The sequence below is a fragment of the Pristiophorus japonicus genome, chromosome 16 (genome assembly GCF_044704955.1).
Source record: "Pristiophorus japonicus isolate sPriJap1 chromosome 16, sPriJap1.hap1, whole genome shotgun sequence".
In the NCBI taxonomy this organism is placed as follows: Eukaryota; Metazoa; Chordata; class Chondrichthyes; family Pristiophoridae; genus Pristiophorus; species Pristiophorus japonicus.
Window position 1 is genome coordinate 54070287 of NC_091992.1, and position 18549 is coordinate 54088835.

Here is an 18549-nt window from a genome sequence, read left to right on the forward strand (position 1 = left end):
ACATAAAGCAAGTCTTTTTTACTTGCACCACTGGAAACTACTAACTGGAGAGACTGCATAAATTACGCTGCGTGAGTGGCATAACTTTGAACATAAGAACATAAAAAATAGGAGCAGGAGCAGGCCTTTTGGACCCTTGAGCCTTCTCCACTATTCAACAAGATCATGACTGGTCTGATCCTGGCCTCAACTCCACTTCCCCGCCCGCTCCCCATAACTTTTGACTCCTTTATCATTCAAAAATCTGTCTATCTCCACCTTAAATATATTCAATGACCCAGCCTCCACAGCTCCCTGAGGTAGAGAATTCCAAAGATTCACAACCTTCTGAGAGAAGAAATTCCTCCTCATTTCTGTTTTAAATGGGTGACCCCTTATTCTGAAACTACGCCCCTAGTTCTATTCCCCCATGAGGGGAAACATCCTCTCTGCATCTACCCTGTCAAGTCCCCTCAGAATCTTATGTTTCAATAAGATCAGCTCTCTCTTCAAAACTCCAAGGAATATAGACTCAACCTTTCTTCATATGACAACCCCTTCATCTCAGGAATCAATCTCATGAAACTTCTCTGAACTGCCCCCAATGCAAGTATATCCTTCCTTAAATAACGAGACCAAAACTGTACGCAGTACTCGAGGTGTGGTCTTACCAACGCCCTGTACAGTTATAGTAGGACTTCCCTACTTTTATACTCCATCCCCTTTGCAATAAAGGCCAGCATTTCATTTGCCTTCCTGATTACCAGCTGTGCCTGCATGCTAACTTTTTGCGTTTCATGTACAAGATCCCTTTGTACTACAGAATTTTGTAATCACTCCCCATTTAAATCATTTGCTTTTTTATTTTTCATACCAAAGTGGATAACCTCACATTTTCCCACATTATAGTCGATCTGCCAACTTTCTGCCCACCCACTGAGCCTATATATATTCCTTTGTAGATTCTTTGCATCATACTCGCAACTTGCTTTCCCACCCATCTTTGTATCATCAGCAAATTTGGCTACGTTCCACTCGGTCATAGAAAATAGGTGCAGGAGTAGGCCATTCGGCCCTTCAAGCCTGCACCACCATTCAATATGATCATGGCTGATCATGCAACTTCAGTACCCCATTCCTGCTTTCTCTCCATACCCCTTGATCCCTTTAGCCGTAAGAGCCACATCTGACTCCCTTTTGAATATATCTAACGAACTGGTCTCAACAACTTTCTGTGGTAGAGAATTCCACAGGTTTACAATTCTCAGAGTGAAGACGTTTCTCCTCATCTCGGTCCTAAATGGCTTACCCCTTATCCTTAGACTCTCACCCCTGGTTCTGGACTTCCCCAACATCGGGAACTTTCTTCCTGCATCTAACCCGTCCAATCCCGTCAGAATTTTATATGTTTCTATGAGATCCCCTCTCAGTCTTCTTAATTCCAGTGAATATAAGCCTAGTCGATCCAGTCTTTATTCATATGTCAGTCGTGTCATCCCGGGAATCAGTCTGGTGAACCTTCGTTGCACTCCCTCAATAGCAAGAATGTCCTTCCTCAGATTAAGAGACCAAAACTGTACACAATATTCAAGGTGTGGCCTCACCAAGGCCCTGTACAACTGCAGTAAGACCTCCCTGCTCTTATACTCAAAATCCTCTCGCTATGAAGGCAACATGCCATTTGCCTTCTTCACCGCCTGCTGTACCTGCATGCCAACTTTCAATGACTGATGTACCATGACACCCAGGTCTTGTTGCACCTCCCCTTTTCCTAATCTGTCACCATTCAGATAATATTCTCCTCCCTGTTTTTGCCACCAAAGTGGATAACCTTACAGTTATCTACATTATACTGCATTTGTCATGCATTTGCCCACTCACCTAACCTGTCCAAGTCACACTGCAGCCTCTTAGCATCCTCCTCACAACTCACACTGCCACCCAGCTTAGTGTCATCTGCAAACTTGGAGATATTACATTCAATTCCTTCATCCAAATCATTAATGTATATTATAAATAGCTGGGGGCCCAGCACTGAACCTTGTGGTACCCCACTAGTCACTGCCTGCCATTCTGAAAAGGACCCGTTTATTCCTACTCTTTGCTTCCTGTCTGCCAACCAGTTCTCTATCCATGTCAATATATTACCCCCAATACCATGTGTTTTAATTTTGCACACTAATCTCTTGTGTGGGACCTTGTCAAAAGCCTTTTGAAAGTCCAAATGCACCACATCCACTGGTTCTCCCCTGTCCACTCTACTAGTTACATCCTCAAAAAAATTCTCGAAGATTTGTCAAGCACGATTTCCCTTTCATAAATCCATGCTGACTTGGACCGATCCTGTTACTGCTTTCCAAATGCGCTGCTATTACATCTTTAATATTTGATTTTCCCCACTACCGATGTCGGGCTAACCGGTCTATAATTCTCTGTTTTCTCTCCCCCCTCCTTTTTTAAAAAGTGGGATTACATTAGCTACCCTCCAATCCATAGGAACTGATCCAGATTCTACAGAATGTTGGAAAATGACCATCAATGCATCTACTATTTCTATGCCACTTCCGTAAGTACTCTGGGATGCAGACTATCAGGCCCTGGGGATTTATCAGCCTTCAATCCCATCAATTTCCCTAACACAATTTCCTGACTAATAAGAATTTCCTTCAGTTCCTCCTTCTCGCTAGACCCTCGGTCCCCTAGTATTTCCGGAAGGTTATTTGTGTCTACCTTAGTGAAGACAGAACCAAAGTATTTGTTCAATTGGTCTGCCATTTCTTTGTTCCCCATTATAAATTCACCTGATTCTGACTGCAAGGGACCTACATTTGTCTTCACTAATCGTTTTCTCTTCACATACCTATAGAAGCTTTTGCTGTCAGTTTTTATGCTCCCTGCAAGCTTACTCCCATATTCTATTTTCCCCCTCCTAATTAAACATAATATAAGAACGTAAGATAATGAATGATCTGTCCTCCTCTGCTGAATTCTAAATTTCTCCTAATCCTCAGGTTTGCTGCTTTTTCTGGCCAATTTATATGCCTCTTCCTTGGATTTAACACTATCCCTAATTTCCCTTGTTAGCCACGGTTGAGCCACCTTCCACGTTTTATTTTTACGCCATACATGGATGTACAATTGTTGAAGTTCATCCATGTGATCTTTAAATGTCTGCCATTGCCTATCCACCGTCAATCCTTTGAAATATCATTCGCCAGTCTATCCTAGCCAATTCACGTCTCATACCATCGAAGTTACCTTTCTTTAAGTTCAGGACCCTAGTCTCTGAATTAACTGTGTCACTCTCCATCTTAATGAAGAATTCTACCATATTATGGTCACTCTTCCCCAAGGGGCATCGCACAACAAGATTGCTAATTAATCCTCTCTCATTACACAACACCCAGTCTATGATGGCCAGCCCTCTAGTTAGTTCCTCAACATATTGGTCTAGAAAACCATCCCTTATATACTCCATGAAATCCTCCTCCACTGTATTGCTACCAGTTTGGTTGGCCCAATCTATATGTAGATTAAAGTCACCCATGATAACTGCTGTACCTTTTATTGCATGCATCCCTAACTTCCTGTTTGATGCCATCCCCAACCTCACTACTACTGTTTGGTGGTCTGTACACGACTCCCACTAGCGTTTCCTGCCCTTTGGTGTTCCGCAGCTCTACCCATACAGATTCCACATCGTCCAAGCTAATGTCCTTCCTTACTATTGCGTTAATCTCCTCTTAAACCAGTAACGCTACCCTTCCTCCTTTTATTTCTGCCTATCCTTCCTAAATATTGAATACTCTTGGATGTTGAATTCCCAGCCTTGGTCACCCTGGAGCCATGTCTCCATAATCCCAATTACATCATATCCCTAAATTCATCCACCTTATTACGAATGCTCCTCACATTGAGACACAGAGCCTTTAGGCTTGTTTTTTAACACTCTTTGATCTTTTAGAATTATGTTGTAATGTGGCCTTTTTTGATTTTTACCCTTGATTTCTCTGGCTTCCACTTTTCCTTAATTCCTTTTCTACCTTTTGCTTCTGCCCCCATTTTACTTCGCTCTGTCTCCCTGCATAGATTGCCATTCCCCTGCCATATTAGTTTAAACTCTTCCCAACAGCACTAGCAAACACTCCCCCGAGGACATCAGTTCCGGTCCTGCCCAGGTGCAGACCGTCCGATTTATACTGGTCCCACCTCCCCCAGAACTGCTTCCAATGTCCCAGAAATTTGAATCCCTCACTCTTGCACCATTCCTCAAGTCACATATTCATCTTAACTATCCTGTTATTTCTACTCTGACTAGCACGTGGCACTGGTAGCAATCCTGAGATTACTACCTTTGAGGTCCTACATTTAAATTTAGTTCCTAGCTTCCTAAATTCAGCTTGTAGGACCTCATCCCATTTTTTAACCTATATCGTTGGTACCTATATGCACCACGACAACTGGCTGTTCACCCTCCCCCTCCAGAATGCCCTACAGCCGCTCTGAGACATCCTTGACCCTTACACCAGGGAGGCAACATACCATCCTGGAGTCTCGATTGTGGCTGCAGGACCGCCTATCTATTCCCTTTACAATAGAATCCCCTGCCACTATAGCTCTCCTACTCTTTTTCCTGCCTCCTGTGCAGCAGAGCCACCCACGGTGCCATGAACTTGGCTGCTGCTGCCTTCCCCTGATGAGCTATCTCCCCCGAACAGTATTCAAAGTGGTATATCTGTTTTGGAGGGAGATGACCCCTGCACTATCTTCCTAGTCCTACTCTGCCTGATGGTCACCCATTCCCTATCTGCCTTTGTAAACTTTATCTGCGGTGTAACCAACTCACTAAACGTGCTATTCACGACATCCTCAGCATTGCGGATGCTCCAGAGTGAATCCATGCGCAGCTCCAGTGCCGCAATGCGGTCTGACAGGAGCTGCAGCTGGATACACTTCCCGCACACACAGCACTGATCTCTGTGGCACCCCACTAGTTACAGTTTGCCAATCTGGAAGTGTCCCTGATTTCCCACATAGCACACGAGGAGCCTGACACAGGACTGGGCTCTCCTGCCATGACTTAACCCTTAATCCCTTCATCCAAGTCATTAATATGGATTGTAAATAGTTGAGGCCCCAGCACTGATCCCTGTGGCACCCCACTAGTTAGAGTTTGCCAACCTGAAAATGACCCATTTATCCCGACTCGTCTGTTTTCTGTTAGTTAGCCAATCCTCTATCCACGCTACTGTATTACCCCCAAACCCGTGAGCTCTTATCTTGTGCAGTAACCTTTTGTGTGGCAACTTATTGAATGCTTTCTGGAAATCCAAATATATGACATCAACTGGTTCTCCTTTATCCACTCTGCTCGTTACATCCTCAAAGAACTCCAGCAGATTTGTCAAGCGTGATTTCCCTTTCATAAAACTTTGACTTGCAAACATCTAGGTCAAGCCTCTACGTAATGGAAACAATGTTCCGGTGTGGTTAGAGATACATTTTTTGACCCCAAATTACACGGGGAAGTGAACTCTTAAGTGAATCACAAGGACCAGCTTGCTAGAATACACAATTACATGGGGCTAATTTACTCGAATGGCCTGCAAAACACTAACTCTTTCTGATATGAATGCCAACAGTGTAGCCAGTTAAACTATCTATCACCTTTAAAAGAGGTTTAAATGATGGGCATGTTACCTTCTGAAGAAATAAATTAAGATTCAAAGTTGTAGCCAGTAAGATTAGGAATGCTGGAGCATGTCTGTCGCAGGATGGATTCATCTCAGTTTCATCAAATTCTCCTCACTGCAAGGAATGAATTGATGGATTAGAGGGAGAAACCTCGAACAATAGAACACAACAAACAGAAGGGATCTTGTGAAGAAGTTGGATTTATCTCCAGCAGACTGAGGTGCTTTGCTCTACTGCCCAAAGACTACACCACGGGACTATGCAGCAAAGTACACCTTGCTCCAATAATCCTCTGCATAAAAACAATTTTCCTAACTTCCCTCCTCACGCTTTTAAATGAATAACCCCTTGTCACTGACTCGTCAATCAGAGGAAATAGTCTTGGTCACTCTATGAAAATCTTTCAAGAATTTTAAAAGCTGCTATTAAATCTCTTCTCTACTAAAAATAATCCTAGTATCTCAAGATAGTTATCAGTGCGGAACTCTAGCTTCCCATCCCTGGCATTAGCCTGGTGAATCTATGGCTTTAATACCTTTCTACAATGGGCTGCCCTAAATTGTACACAGTACTGTAATTATGGCCTAACCAATGTTTTCTACCCTACTTATAAAATGGATTTGGCGTTCTATGTCACTATCTACCTGCACTCACAGTCTTGGGATTATGGATTTGGACTCCTAGGTGCCTGTTCAACATTTGTTCATCCACACCCTCGGAACATCTTTCAGTAAGTGTATACTCCCATTCCGGAGTGTATTGTTACCTCTCACTTATCCACCTTTAATTGCCACCTGTCTACCCATTCTGCTAACCTCTCTGTGCCTTCCTGAAGCCTTCTGCAATTCTCCTCATTGTTTGCAACCACTCCTAGTTTTATGTCATCGGTAAATTTCAAGATTGTACTTAATGGGCTGGATTTTCGACGACTTTGCGACCGGGATTTCGCCACAATTTGACCCTCTGCCGCGAAAACTCGGTTGGCGAGATCCTCGGGCACCTTTTTGCGGCGGCGATTCCGCGTACCGCTGTGGAGAGAAATATCTATAGGTATGTAAAGAGAAAAAGGTTAGTAAAGACAAACTTAGGTCCCCTGCAGTCAGAATCAGGGGAAGTCATAACGGGGAACAAAGAGATGGCAGACCAATTGAACAAGTACTTTGGTTCAGTATTCACTAAGGAGGACACAAACAACCTTCCGGATATAAAAGGGGTCAGAGGGTCCAGTAAGGAGGAGGAACTGAGGGAAATCTTTATTAGTCGGGAAATTGTGTTGGGGAAATTGATGGGATTGAAGGCCGATAAATCCCCAGGGCCTGATGGACTGCATCCCAGAGTACTTAAGGAGGTGGCCTTGGAAATAGCGGATGCATTGACAGTCATTTTCCAACATTCCATTGACTCTGGATCAGTTCCTATCGAGTGGAGGGTAGCCAATGTAACCCCACTTTTTAAAAAAGGAGGGAGAGAGAAAGCAGGGAATTATAGACCGGTCAGCCTGACCTCAGTAGTGGGTAAAATGATGGAATCAATTATTAAGGATGTCATAGCAGCGCATTTGGAAAATGGTGACATGATAGGTCCAAGTCAGCATGGATTTGTGAAAGGGAGATCATGCTTGACAAATCTTCTGGAATTTTTTGAGGATGTTTCCAATAAAATGGACAAAGGAGTACCAGTTGATGTGGTATATTTGGACTTTCAGAAGGCTTTCGACAAGGTCCCACACAGGAGATTAATGTGCAAAGTTAAAGCACATGGGATTGGGGGTAGTGTGCTGACGTGGATTGAGAACTGGTTGTCAGACAGGAAGCAAAGAGTAGGAGTAAATGGGTACTTTTCGGAATGGCAGGCAGTGACTAGTGGGGTACCGCAGGGTTCTGTGCTGGGGCCCCAGCTGTTTACATTGTACATTAATGATTTAGACGAGGGGATTAAATGTAGTATCTCCAAATTTGCGGATGACACTAAGTTGGGTGGCAGTGTGAGCTGCGAGGAGGATGCTATGAGGCTGCAGAGTGACTTGGATAGGTTAGGTGAGTGGGCAAATGCGTGGCAGATGAAGTATAATGTGGATAAATGTGAGGTTATCCACTTTGGTGGTAAAAACAGAGAGACAGACTATTATCTGAATGGTGACAGATTAGGAAAAGGGAAGGTGCAACGAGACCTGGGTGTCATGGTACATCAGTCATTGAAGGTTGGCATGCAGGTACAGCAGGCGGTTAAGAAAGCAAATGGCATGTTGGCCTTCATAGTGAGGGGATTTGAGTACAGAGGCAGGGAGGTGTTGCTACAGTTGTACAGGGCCTTGGTGAGGCCACACCTGGAGTATTGTGTACAGTTTTGGTCTCCTAACTTGAGGAAGGACATTCTTGCTATTGAGGGAGTGCAGCGAAGATTCACCAGACTGATTCCCGGGATGGTGGGACTGACCTATCAAGAAAGACTGGATCAACTGGGCTTGTATTCACTGGAGTTCAGAAGAGTGAGAGGGGACCTCATAGAAACGTTTAAAATTCTGACGGGTTTGGACAGGTTGGATGCAGGAAGAATGTTCCCAATGTTGGGGAAGTCCAGAACCAGGGGTCACAGTCTAAGGATAAGGGGTAAGCCATTTAGGACCGAGATAAGGAGAAACTTCTTCACCCAGAGAGTGGTGAACCTGTGGAATTCTCTACCACAGAAAGTAGTTGAGGCCAATTCACTAAATATATTCAAAAGGGAGTTAGATGAAGTCCTTACTACTCGGGGGATCAAGGGGTATGGCGTGAAAGCAGGAAGGGGGTACTGAAGTTTCATGTTCAGCCATGAACTCATTGAATGGCGGTGCAGGCTAGAAGGGTGAATGGCCTGCTCCTGCACCTATTTTCTATGTTTCTATGTTTCTATCAACGTGCAATGCCGCGGATTGCATTACCGTCGTACCTTCGGCTCTCTCCGGACCCGTACTCTGCGCCCAGAATACCGACAGGGTCAAACCTGTCGGTGCAGACCTGCCAGCAGCGGTAAGTATGAAGACCTGCAAGAAAGGTAAGTTAAAGCATTTCTTTTTCATTCTTTTTCAGTGATTTAGTAGGCCAGGGTTTTGTGAATGTTTTTTTGCAATTTTTTTTGTTTTTTTCCCCCTCCCAAGGCTCCTCTTGCAGCACTACCTAAAGTTGCCGAAACTCACGGTTTGCGCTGCGAATCCTTGTGCAACGCTGACTTTACCGATGATGTAAAGACCGACAGTTCGGCCTAAAAACTGTAGCGCAGCGAAAACAGTCATTTTGGTGAAAAACTACTGTTTTTGCCAAAATCCGAAAATCCCGCCCCTGATGTCCAAATCATCTATTTATGCTGAGAAAAAATTTGGACCAATCACTGACTTCTGGGGTGCACCACTTCCCAACTCTTCTCCAATCCAAGTAACGCCCATTTGCTTATCTGTCAACCAGCTTTCCACTGTGTGGGTAGGGGATGGGACTCTTTGCTCAACTTCTGATAAGTATGAGGAGAGTTGGTTCTGGTGGTTATACCATGTCCACTGTACAGATGTATAGACAGGATGTCCCTGCTCGAGATGAGATTCTTTAGCCAAAAGTGGAAATGATTTAGCTGTGGCCAAGGCAGTTTTCCTTGTATTGAGTGACTGCTTAGACTAGCCCAGATTGGATATGCTTCTCCTCTAATGGAAACTGGCAGTTCATCTGTGGTTTCTAAAGGAGACAGCTGGAGTCACGACTAAATCCTAACCTCACCTGATCACCATGTAATTTGCTTCATCATCTTTACTACTTTCAACCAATGCGTGATGAGCCTCGATCCTGCATCTAGGTGTCTCCATTCTAAAAGCGGTAAAATCGCAGTATTTGTTCCCTTTTGCCTGTTTAGTAGAGATCTTTTATTGGCCTGATTTTGCCCCAGCGTTGCCAGGGAAACCATTATGAACAGTCCCATCATGCATTTGTTTTTTTCTAAATGATTTATATAATTGTTTAAAAAAACATATACAGGGTGTATTTACATGTATTCATTCATATAAAAATGCCATCGTTGATCCACATCTAGGGGATGCAACTCCTATTATCAGCAGTTTTATTTTTAGTTCCAGAATTTTGCTGACAAAAATGAGCTGAAATAAACCAGACCCTATAATATTACCCACGTAAATACTGTACAGTGAAAGGACTGGCTCGGCAAAGTTAAAATACTAGCAGCAGATCCAATTACGTCAATCTGAAATATCTCTGCATCATTCTACCAGTTTCATGGAAGATTTGACATCTTCCTTACTCTTTGCAGCTTTTGGGTTGCTAAGCAGCTGTGTAAACAGCCTCAGTATGATGCTCTTTGCAGCCAGTATTAATTCACATGGATAGCTCGTCACATATCTCATCCTATTTACTGTACAGCACACTGTTCATAGGACACCATGGTCCTGCTGCTCTAGACTTCTGTAGTAGAGCCACTTTACTCAATCTCTGCTGTCTGCAACGGCTTTTCTTCACACCCCAGCATCGTTACCTCTGGTGTCCCCCAAGGATCTATCCTTGGTCCCCTCCTATTTCTCATCGACATGTTGACCCTTGGCGATATAATCCGAAAACACATTGTAAGTTTCCACATGTACGCTCATAGAAATATAGAAAATAGGTGTAGGAGTAGGCCATTCGGCCCTTCGAGCCTGCACCACCATTCAATAAGATCATGGCTGATCATTCCCGCAGTAGCCCTTTCCTGCTTTCTCTCCATACCTCTCGATCCCTTTATCCATAAGGGCCATATCAGACTCCCTCTTGAATATATCCAATGAACTGGCAACAACAACTCTCTACGGTAGAGAATTCCACAGGTTAACAACTCTAAGTGAAGAAGCTTCTCCTCATCTCAGTCCTAAATTGCTTACCCCTTATCCTTAGACTGAGTCCCCTGTTTCTGGACTTCCCCAACATCGGGAACATTCTTCCTGCATCTGACCTGTCCAATCTCGTCAGAGGTTTATATGTTTCTATGAGATCCCCTCTCATCCTTCTAAGCTCCAGTGAATACAGGCCCAGTCGATCCAGTCTCTCCTCATCTGTCAGTCCACCCTTCCCGGGAATTAGTCTGGTGAACCTTCACTGCACTCCCTCAATAGCAAGAACGTCCTTCCTCAGATTAGGAGACCAAAACTGAACACAATATTCCAGGTGAGGCCTCACCGAGGCCCTGTACAACTGCAGTAAGACCTCCCTGCTCCTATACTCAAATCCCCTAGCTATGAAGGCCAACATACCATTTGCCGCCTTCACTGCCTGCTGCACCTGCATGCCAACTTTCAATGACTGAATGTACCATGACATCCGGGTCTCGTTGCATCTCCCCTTTTCCTAATCTGCCATTCAGATAATATACTGCCTTTGTGTTTTTGCCACCAAAGTGGATAACCTCACATTTATTCACATTATACTGCATCTGCCATGCATTTGCCCACTCACCTAACCTGTTCAAGTCACCCTGCAGCCTCTCGGCATCCTCCACACAGCTCTCACCACGCCCCCAGCTTAGTGTCATCTGCAAACTTGGAGATATTACACTCAATTCTTTCATCTAAATCATTGATGTATATTGCAAATAGCTGGGGTCCCAACATTGAGCCCTGCGGCACCCCACTAGTCACTGCCTGCCATTCTGAAAAGGACCCGTTTATCCCGATTCTCCGCTTTCTGTCTGCCAGCCAGTTCTTTATCCACGTCAGTATATTACCCCAATACCATGTGTTTTAATTTTGCACACCAATTTCTTATGTGGGACCTTCTCAAAAGCCTTTTGAAAGTCCAAATACACCACAACCACTGATTCTCCCTTGTCTACTCTATCAGTTACATCCTCAAAAAATTCTACAAGATTTGTCAAGCATGATTTCCCTTTCATAAATCCAAGCTGACTTGGACCTATCCTATCACTGCTTTCCAAATGCGCTGCTATTTCATCTTTAATAATTGATTCCAACATTTTCCCCACTACTGATGTCAGGTTAACCAGTCTATAATTACCCTTTTTCTCTCTCCCTCCTTTTTTAAAAAAGCTGTGTTACATTAGCTACCCTCCAGTCCATAGGAACTGATCCAGAGTCGATAGACTGTTGGAAAATGATCACCAATGCTTCCACTATTTCTAGGGCCACTTCCTTAAGTACTCTGGGATGCAGACTATCAGGCCCCAGGGATTTATCGGCCTTCAATCCCAGCAATTTCCCTAACACAATTTCCTGCCTAATAAGGATATCCTTCAGTTCCTCCTCCTCACTAGACCCACTGTCCCCTAGTACATCCAGGTGGTTATTTGTGTCTTCCTTCGTGAAGACAGAACCGAAGTATTTGTTCAATTGGTCTGCCATTTCTTTGTTCCCCATTATAAATTCACCAGAATCCGACTGCAACGGACCTACGTTTGTCTTCACTAATCTTTTTCTCTTCACATATCTATAGAAGCTTTTGCAGTCACTTTTTATGTTCCCTGCAAGCTTCCTCTTGTACTCTATTTTCCCTCTCTTAATTAAACCCTTCGTCCTCCTCTGTTGAATTTTAAATTTCTCCCAGTCCTCAGGTTTGTTGCTTTTTCTAGCCAATTTATATGCCTCTTCTTTGGTTTTAACACTATCCTTAATTTCCCTTGTTAGTCACAGTTGGGCCACCTTCCCAGTTTTATTTTTACGCCAGACAGGGATGTACAATTGCTGAAGTTCATCCATGTGATCTTTAAATGTTTGCCATTGCTTATCCACCGTCAACCGTTTAAGAATCCTTTGGCAGTATGTTCTAGCCAATTCACGCCTCATACCGTCGAAGTTACCTTTCCTTAAGTTCAGGACCCTAGTGTCCGATTTAACTGTGTCACTCTCCATCTTAATGAAGAATTCTACCATATTATGGTCACTCTTCCCCAAGGGGCCTCGCACAACAAGATTGCTAATTAGTCCCGTCTCATTACACATCACCCAGTCTAGGATGGCCAGCTCTCTAGTTGGTTCCTCGACATAATGGTCTAGAAAACCATCCCTTATACACTCCAGGAAATCCTCCTCCACCGTATTGCTACCAGTTTGGTTAGCCCAATCTATATGTAGATTAAAGTCGCCCATGATAACTGCTGTACCTTTATTGCACACATCCCTTATTTCTTGTTTGATGCTGTCCCCAACCTCACTACTACTGTTTGGTGGTCTGTACACAACCCCCACTAGCGTTTTCTGCCCTTTGGTATTCCGCAGCTCCACCCATACCGATTTCACATCATCCAGGCTAATGTCCCTCCTTACTATTGCATTAATTTCCTCTTTAACCAGCAATGCCACCCTGCCTCCTTTTTCTCTCTGTCTATCCTTCCTAAATGTTGAATACCTCTGGATGTTGAGTTCCCAGCCTTGGTCGCCCTGGATGTCTCCGTGATTCCAATTACATCACATCCGTTAACTGCTATCTGCGCAGTTAATTCGTCCACCTTATTCCGAATACTCCTCGCATTGAGGCACAGAGCCTTCAGGCTTGTCTTTTTAACACACTTTGCCCCTTTAGAATTTGCTGTAATGTGGCCCTTTTCTTTTGCCTTAGGTTTCTCTGCCCTCCACTTTTACTATTCTCCTTTCCATCATTTGCTTCTGCCTCCATTTTATTTCCCTCGGTCTCCCTGCATAGGTTCCCATCCCCCTGCCATGTTAGTTTAACTCCTCCCCGTCAGCACTCACAAACACTCCCCCGAGGACATTGGTTCCGGTCCTGCCCAGGTGCAGACCGTCCGGTTTATACTGGTCCCACCTCCCCCAGAACCGGTTCCAATGTCCCAGGAATTTGAATCCCTTCTGCACCACTCCTAAAGCTACGTATTCATCTGAGTTATCCTGCGATTCCTACTCTGACTAGCACGTGGCACTGGTAGCAATCCTGCGATTACTACTTTTGAGGTCCTACTTTTTAATTTAACTCCTAGCTCCCTAAATTCGTCTCGTAGGACCTATCCTGTTTTTTTACCTATATCGTTGGTACCTATATGCACCACGACAACTGGCTGTTCACCCTCCCTTTTCAGAATGTCCTACACCCGCTCCGAGACATCCTTGCCCCTTGCACCAGGGAGGCAGCATACCATCCTGGAGTCTCGGTTGCGGTCGCAGAAACGCCTATCTATTCCCCTTACAATCGAGTCCCCTATCACTATAGTTTTCCCACTCTTTTTCCTGCCCTCTTGTGCAGCAAAGCCACCCATGGTGCCATGGACTTGGCTGCTGCTGCCCTCCACTGATGAGTCATCCCCCTCAACAGTACCCAAAGCGGTGTATCTGTTTTGCAGGGGGCTGACCGCAGCGGACCCCTGCACTACTTTCCTTCCACTGCTCTTCCTGTTGGTCATCCATCCCTTATCTGGCTGTGTACCCTTTACCTGCGGTGTGACCAACTCGCTAAACGTGCTATTCACATCATTCTCAGCATCGTGGATGCTCCAGAGTGAATCCACCCGTAGCTCCAATGCCGCAATGCGGTCCGTCAGGAGCTGCAGGCGGATACACTTCCCGCACAGGTAGTCGTCAGGAACACCGGAAGCGTCCCTGACTTCCCACTAATTACAGGAGGAGCATAACACGTGTCCGAGCTCTCCTGCTATGACTTAACCCTTAGATAAACTTAATTTGGCAACAGCAATGCTAAATGTTACTTACTGATATAGAAGAAAAAAGAAAAGCTACTCGCCAATCATCAGCCAATCACTTACCCCCTTGGCTGTGACATCACCTTTCGATTTCTTTGTACTTCTTTTTTGCCTCCTTGCTCCACCGGCTGGCCTCTCCGACTCACAAACTCCCGAGCCTCTCCGACGCTGGGCCTTTTGTAGGCAGCCTCGATCTCCAGGCTCCGCCTCTCCACTCAAGAACCCCAGAGCCTCTTCTCGATGCTGGGCCTTTTGTAGGCCGCCTCGATCTCCCCGCTCCGCCTCTCCACTCACAAACCCCAGAGCCTCTCCTCGACGCTGGGCCTTTTGTAGGCCGCCTCGATCTCCCCGCTCCGCCTCTCCGACTCACAAACTCAGACACAATTATGAATTCCCATTTAAATGAAATGGAAAATTGTCTTACCTAATAGAAAATAAATATATTCTTCTGAATTTTTTATGTTCAGCAAGGTGTTGGGGGATGAAACATCCTACATATGAAGCACCCAGTAACAGTATCAAGGACAGATGTAGCATGCTTAGTGCAGAGAATATCTCCCTCCTCACTGCCCCAGCACAGAAGAGCATTCTCTACCTTACCAGTGTGATTTTTCCCAGACTAATCTTGCTGTTGTTTCCATGTGGGTTTGCCAATCTAGTATGTGTCAAATAATATTTAATAAGGTTTTTCATTTTTTTTCTCGCAGGTTGCCATGGTTGAAGTTCAGCTGGAGATGGAGTACAACTACCCCAAGTTGCTGCTCATTGCCTTCAGTGCCTGCACCACCGTGCTGGTTGCTGTCCACCTCTTTGCCCTTCTGATCAGCACTTGCATCCTCCCCAATGTGGAGGCCGTCAGCAACATCCACAATCTCAACTCTGTCAACGAGTCACCGCATGAACGCATGCACTACTACATCGAGCTGGCTTGGGGCTTCTCGACTGCACTCGGCATCCTCCTCTTCCTCACCGAGGTGGTCCTGCTCTGCTGGATCAAGTTCCTGCCAGTAGACAACGTTGTGAGGAACAAGGGCACTGCGTCCGGTGGGGTCCAGACAGGAGGGGGGCACGCTGGGTGGAACGCAGCTTTGGCGTCCACCATTATCATGGTACCGGTGGGCCTTATTTTTGTGATTTTCACCATACATTTTTACCGTTCGTTGGTGGGGCACAAAACAGAGCGTCACAATCAGGAAATTGAAGAACTGCACAAGCTGAAGGTACAGCTGGATGGGCATGACCGGGTCTTGCAAGTGGTTTGAAAAGTAGCAATAGCAAAAAAAATAATTAGTCCAATCAATCCTGGGATTCTGAGCTTCAAGAGCCCATTAGATCTCAGTTGCAAATGCCAAATGGACTCGCCTGTTACATTCAGAAATCCAAGTTTACAACTGTGGCTTTGACGTGTCTTTGTGGTTCCAGTATTTGCTGCGTTGTCAAGAGAGAGAGGAAAACTGTCCTAGCTCGAGCAACTCTTTCCCTTTGTTGCCGAATGAAGATGTAAACTGGAATTCTAAGGCTATACAGAAGTACTTCAGATTGCACTGATACCTTGCCAGGCATTGATGAACTGTGACTTGAACTAAAAGGACACCGGCCCAAAAGAACTTACTTCATTACAGGGTTAAAAACTCTAGAGGCACCAGATGAAAATGTGGACCAATCCCAAGTTTTCTCCAGTCCACCATTTTGTTACAGTACAGGAGTTGAACATAGGTCAGAAATCTGGATAAATGGCTCCATCTGCAGCATACAGAGAGAGAGAGTGTGATGGATCAGACCAGCAGTGAAAAGCTGTAACAGACGATCCAAGGATCAATAGGAATGGTGTTTGCCATGTTTCTGGAGTGTCAGCGATTTATACAGTAGATTCTTCCCCTCCCTATCATTAAGAACATAAGAAATAGAAGCAGGAGAGTAGGCCATTTGGCCCCTCGAGCCTGCTCCCCCATTCAATAAGATCATGGCTGATCTTGACCTCAACTCCACTTCCCCATCCGCTCCCCATAACCCTTGACTCCTTTATCATTCAAAAATCTCTTATCTCCACTTTGAATATATTCAATGACCCAGCCTCCACTGCTCCCCAGGGTAGAGAATTCCACAGATTCACGACCCTCTGAGACAAGAAATTCCTCCTCGTAGAAACATAGAAATTTACAGCGCAGAAGGAGGCCATTTCGGTCCATCATGTCCGCGCCGGTCAACAAAGAGCCACACAGCCCTCGGTCAGCAGCCCTGAAGGTTACAGAGAGGTAAAGAGCATCTAGCCCAACCAGTCCGCCCTACATAACTGCGACACCCCATGCGCCGAAACATTCTACAGTCCACCCCAACTGGAGCCATGTGATCTCCTCTACATTTTAAATGGGCAACATCTTATTCTGAAACTATACCCCCTAGTTCTAGATTCCCCCACGAGGAGAAAGATCATCTCTCTCTACCTTGTCGAGCCCTGTCTACCCTACCCTCAACTGAAATTGATAATAGCAGCTTTAATAAAATAAAACCTGCTTTCTCTTGCTAGGCACCTCCAGGACTAAAATGTATCCAATGCTGATTATAAGAGTATGATGATCCAGTGGGGGCTTGCCTATTAATGTCCCCCCATTTGAGGCCTCTGCTTTGCAGCATTGCTGCTATGAGCTAATGCTATCCGGAGCTAAGCGGAGTGGGTGCTCAACCTGTGCCCCTCTACTCTGGCAACGCGTACCAATGCTCCAATGCAATGTGCCACGGTACCGCCACAGTATTAACGGTAAGCTATTAAAATCCTGACAGGTGGGTCACCTTATTTAATCTAAAGCCCAGATCCTGCTGTATACGCTGTTCAGTGTATTCAACTGTTTCGATCTCAGCAGACAGTTACACCGCTGATGTGGAGTGAAACTGAGGCTTGCCCTGCCCATTACCTGTCAAACCCTCGACATCTAGGGGAATAGCTCTTGCGAAAAGGAGGAGAAATGTAACTTTAAAAATTGCTTAATTTATCACGCTCTCACTTCTCCCCTAATTTTTTCAACCATGGTACTGTCCTGCACTGTGGAGCTTGGCCTTTCAGCTTATTCAGTTAAAGTTTCAGCATTTTGATTACTGAGTTTTAATAAAGGAGCAATCAATTGTTACAATGTTAAATTTTAGGTATTTTTTAAAATAACAGTTGCAAGAAATGATATAACATTTGCTTGTATGAAATCTGGAGTGATGGGAGCGGAGCCAGTTTTGATTATGATTATAGAAAAAATCCACATCGGACCTTATCTGCCTCTGTCGGAGGGCAGCGGGGCGGTGATTGTTAAGGTTGGTGCCTTTTTAGGATGGATTTTTGCGTACTGTGTTAATGGTAAGGTATTAACATCCAACACTTAACCTAATTCGAGTGTTTAATTCCTGATGAGCAATCTTTAGGTAAGGGGCAGAAGGAAGTAACTGAGTTTCCGTGAGGATATTGATGGGTGAAGAGGAAATTGGGCTGCTGCATCCATATTTCTTAGTTGGGTGAGATAGGAATCCGTCACTGAGTGCACACATTGTTTTGCAGGCTTGTGGATTTGTAAGATACACATTTTGAGGGCGATCAATTCAGCCCTACTGCACACACCAAATAAGAGACCAACTGTCGCATGTTTGCCGTTTTGATGTTTACTTGTACAGCACCAACATACTTTACTACAATTGTGGCCTTGTTACTGAAACTAGTGACCTACTGTGCTTTTTCTAATACATTATTGTGGTCTGATTGTTCCTTGGATCAGGCAGTGTGTAGTCTTAAGCTTCCCATGTACAATATATGCTGACCTTTTGTGTGTGTTTTATATGTGAACACTTAATTGTCTTAATCTTTATGGGGTCAAAAGCTTCTGTGGCTTGAGTTGGAGAACAGTGTAGTGTGCCGTTGGTTCGCTGTGCTTCATTACAAAACTTAAAGCAACAGTAACTTACACGAGGGGCAACAGTTGGTATACTGTTATTTTCAATTTTATAAACTAGATTCGTGGGCAAATGAGATGATGCCTTTTTTTTTTAAATCTCTTCTCTGGCACTTTGACCAGTATTTTCTGCTTGCAAGCCTTGTACATACTCTGTATACAGTACCTTTTATTGGTTTGCTAGCTTGGTGGCTGCATGGATGTTTGTCCTGTAGCTGTTGAAGAAATGAAAGTTACATTTGAAATAAAGTATTGCCAAACAGGTTTTGTAACATCA

At 44.6% G+C, this 18549-nt stretch overlaps 1 protein-coding gene across 1 annotated transcript in view; it reads left to right on the plus strand.

Moving 5' to 3' along the window:
* Positions 1 to 18549, plus strand: part of orai2 (ORAI calcium release-activated calcium modulator 2) — a 52887-nt gene extending 34338 nt beyond the window's left edge. Inside the window, exon 2 of the mRNA XM_070857336.1 lies at positions 15051 to 18549. Within this exon, the coding sequence (XP_070713437.1) occupies positions 15051 to 15605 (555 nt within the window). The 3' untranslated portion in view covers positions 15606 to 18549. The remainder of the gene's footprint in view (positions 1 to 15050) is intronic.